General features: G+C 36.6%; 1 protein-coding gene across 1 annotated transcript in view; it reads left to right on the forward strand.

The window, feature by feature from the left end:
- LOC107732054 (dynein heavy chain 5, axonemal-like) overlaps nucleotides 1-3,655 on the forward strand; it is a 70,745-nt gene that overhangs the window by 45,312 nt on the left and 21,778 nt on the right. The window contains exons 60-63 of the mRNA XM_016543289.1: nucleotides 729-896; nucleotides 1,657-1,761; nucleotides 2,066-2,179; nucleotides 2,317-2,493. Of these exons, the coding sequence (XP_016398775.1) occupies nucleotides 729-896; nucleotides 1,657-1,761; nucleotides 2,066-2,179; nucleotides 2,317-2,493 (564 nt within the window). The remainder of the gene's footprint in view (nucleotides 1-728; nucleotides 897-1,656; nucleotides 1,762-2,065; nucleotides 2,180-2,316; nucleotides 2,494-3,655) is intronic.

A 3,655-nucleotide genomic window follows, 5' to 3' on the forward strand; every position in this document is an offset into this window, starting at 1 on the left:
AAAAAAAAAAACGTGGACATTTTTATTATATATTATTATTATTATATATTTATACATTTTTAACAACCTTTTTTTTATAAAAAACTATTTTTTCATATTTTAGACTTTTCAGGGTTTATATTATATTCAGGATGAGCACTAATTATGAAAAAACCCTGTTCTCATACTGCACTCATGTAACACTAATAGTATCACTTCATCTCTCCAAGTTATTAGTTCCATCTATATGGAGCTCCATGAATCGTTTGTGACTGCCATTTGAACACTTCATATCTGTTTAAGTGGAAACCCCCATATATTTTTATTGTGCATTATTAATTTAGACATTCTGCTATTCGCTCTATCAGTGACAGAGTGCCCTTTGGGATGTGGGTCAGTGGTTGCGGGAGAATGCACCTGTTCAGAATACGTAAACAGGATTATAGTGTCCAAGTAACGATCCAAGTTTAGAGCAGCCTTAGGCCAGTATGACACAGAATATGCAGCCGTCAAAGTCAGATAGTTAGCACAGTCACAGTGGAATCGACACTAGGACAAAAATAAAGCAGAGATTAAATCTCTATCTGACTTTATTTGACCTTTGGATTTGCCTGTCTCTTTGGGTTAAAGTGATTCGATTTTTAGTCATTAATGAATTCATCATGGTTACCAATGAAATTCTTTGTTGTAGTCTGTTTTAACAATGCAACAGCATCACATTTTCTTGACATTTTTGTTATCCTTTAAAGGACACTATTACAGAGGAGATGGTTGAACTGCTCACTCCATATCTGTCGATGGAAGACTATAACCTAGAAACAGCTAAGAGGACCTGTGGTAATGTAGCAGGCCTCTGTTCCTGGACTGAAGCAATGGTGGAATTCTTCGGCATCAATAAGGAAGTGCTGCCCCTAAAGGTGATGTCATGATGTCTCACTAACCTTTTGTAGGATGTGCTTAAAGGAAATATTTAACCTAAAATTGAAAACTCAGCTACCTTTCAAAAATCAGTGATTTTTTTTTTTTTTAAATGTTTTTGAAAGATGCTTCTTATGCTCACCGAACAGAAAGTTCAAAAGAATAACATTTATTTGAAAGTTTTTTTTTTAGAACAATCTTAAGTGTCTTTACTGTCACTTTTGATCACTTTAAAGGGGTCATATGATGCTGCTAAAAAGAACATTATTTGGTGTAATGAAATGTGTTTATGCGGTTTAAGGTTAAAAAAAACATTATTTTCCACATACTGTACATTATTGTTTCTCCTCTATGCCCTGCCTTTCTGAAACGCGCCGATTTTTACAAAGCTCATCGGTCTGAAAAAGAGAGGTGTGCTGTGATTGGCCAGCTATCCAGTGCATTGTGATTGGCCGAATACCTCAAGCGTGTCACGGAAATGTTACGCCCCTTACCATATGATGCCATGTCCCGGCGAGACGAGACAAAACCAATAAAACCCATTATAAACAAGGCATTTGATTTGAGACTTTAGTCTTTGCAACTTTACAGATCTTCTTTATGCACCAAGAGCTTGTAACACTCCAAGGAGAAAGGAAAAATTTAAATCGCATCATATGACCCCTTTAATGCATGCTTACTGAGTAAAACTATTAAATCTCTTTTTAAAAATTTGTTATACCTCTTAATACATTTATTTCCATACTTTGTGTATCACAGGCTAACTTAAAGCTTCAAGAAGCTCGTTTGACTGTAGCACAGGACGAACTATCAAGCGCTCAGGAACAACTGGACTCGAAGCAGAGAGAGCTGGATGAGGCTCAGGTGTGATATATATGTGATATACTGTATAACCAAGAATCTGGTCTATTTTATAAAAATAAAAAAATAGTGATACATTTTCTTTACCAGATCTCAAATGTGACTTCTGCAGATACGGGCAGAACAGCACTTTAAATTCTGATTGAAGATAAATGAATGAATTTATGAGTTTTAAGTATATAGTTAGCACTAATGTTTGTATTTGCATTTGTAATTTTAATTTTGTTTTCAACCAAAAAATTTAAGTTTATATGAATTTCCAAAGTTTTAAAATCCCAGATGGATGTTTACGCACATTTTTGCACAGGCAATGTATGATGCGGCCATGAAGGAGAAGCAAGACCTGCTGGATGATGCTGAGGCATGCAAGAAGAAAATGTCCAATGCTGTGGCACTTATAGATGGACTTGGTGGAGAAAAGGTTTGAAAATTCCTTGCAGAATTTGGATTGGATTAAATGAGAGCTACACTACAGATGTTTGACTGCAAGCCTTGAAAATGACACTCCTTGAAAACATCCAAAAAGGTGATCTCTGCATGTGCTTATGTCTGCCTTAGATTCGCTGGACAGAGAGCAGTGCTCAGTTCGCGAGACAAATCAAAGATTTGGTGGGGGATGTTTTGCTGGCCACTGGATTTCTATCCTATGCTGGGCCTTTCAACCAGGAGTATCGCAGCCTTCTTATGCAGCAATGGAAGAAGGAGATGAATATCTGCCGCATCCCTTACAGCGAGGTACATCCTGAGTAGGGATGGGTACCGAAACCCGGTATTTAATCGGTCCTGGGGCTAAATTATGAAAGACCGAAGTATCGATAAGCTCTGACGTTAACGGTTCTGCTATCGGTACTGGAGAAATTAATAAAACACACATACATTTATTATTGCTATATATACATTATCTTGCAAATTCTATCTCACCAGAGTCGCCAGCTGTTTTTCAAACATTTGTCTATGATGCATTTTTGCTATTCGCAATTCAGAAGCGAGATCGCGCCCACACGGAGGAGCTTCAGCACGTGCAACATGAAAGCCCTGTTTAATTATGATAGAAGAGAGAACTATTAGAACTATTGAGAACATTCAAACATCTGCTTACACTTTAGGCCTGTGGCTGTTTTATTAAGCTAATTTTATTTTATTTTTTCGATTTTGGCTTCTAAGGATTATACAAAAGAAGACATGAGGTAAAGCTATTAAAAACTAGCTGCGTTTCGTATTGCGCAACTTCTTTCCCTTCACAGCGGTGCGCATTCGCTCCTCCCTAAAACCCAAACTTAACGTCAGAATCAGCTCAATCGGTGATTGTTGTAAGATGCCATCTTTACATTTAATCAAATTAGAAAAATGCATTTACAAAGGTAAAAAGAAAATGCCCCTGAAATCACTTTGAGTCAAATGTCAGCTTGTATTAGGAAGGCTAATTCTTGATCAGAATTTTTTATTATTGATTAGAAGGTGCTCCTACACTTCTCTTAAACTAGGTGTGTGACAGGTATGGCTGTGGAATGGGGTTTGGCCGAAAGATTCAGTCAAAAGATTTTTTTTTCTTTAACCCCATAATTTTCACACATCAGGGAGCTGCTATCAATATGCGGGGTATTGAAATCGCATTTGAATTAGCGCTCGCTGTTCACTTTCGATTTTGCTATCACGCGCACTCTGTGTAAAGGGAGCACATCTTAACAACATCATTTAGAAGTGATATATAATTGTACATGAAGGCTGGAAATAAAAAACTCCTTATTAAGGTGTGCATAGTTATTAGGCAGGTTTTCTTTTACGGATGATTTGAGCCAAAAAAGAGATTTAACTGATTTAACTCAGTCAAAAATGATTAAATCCCCTTGAGAAATATTAAAAACTAATGCAATACAGAAATTTCAGAAATTTCAAA

This window comes from Sinocyclocheilus rhinocerous, unplaced genomic scaffold (genome assembly GCF_001515625.1).
Source record: "Sinocyclocheilus rhinocerous isolate Xijiao unplaced genomic scaffold, SAMN03320098_v1.1 scaffold97, whole genome shotgun sequence".
Taxonomy (NCBI): domain Eukaryota; kingdom Metazoa; phylum Chordata; class Actinopteri; order Cypriniformes; family Cyprinidae; genus Sinocyclocheilus; species Sinocyclocheilus rhinocerous.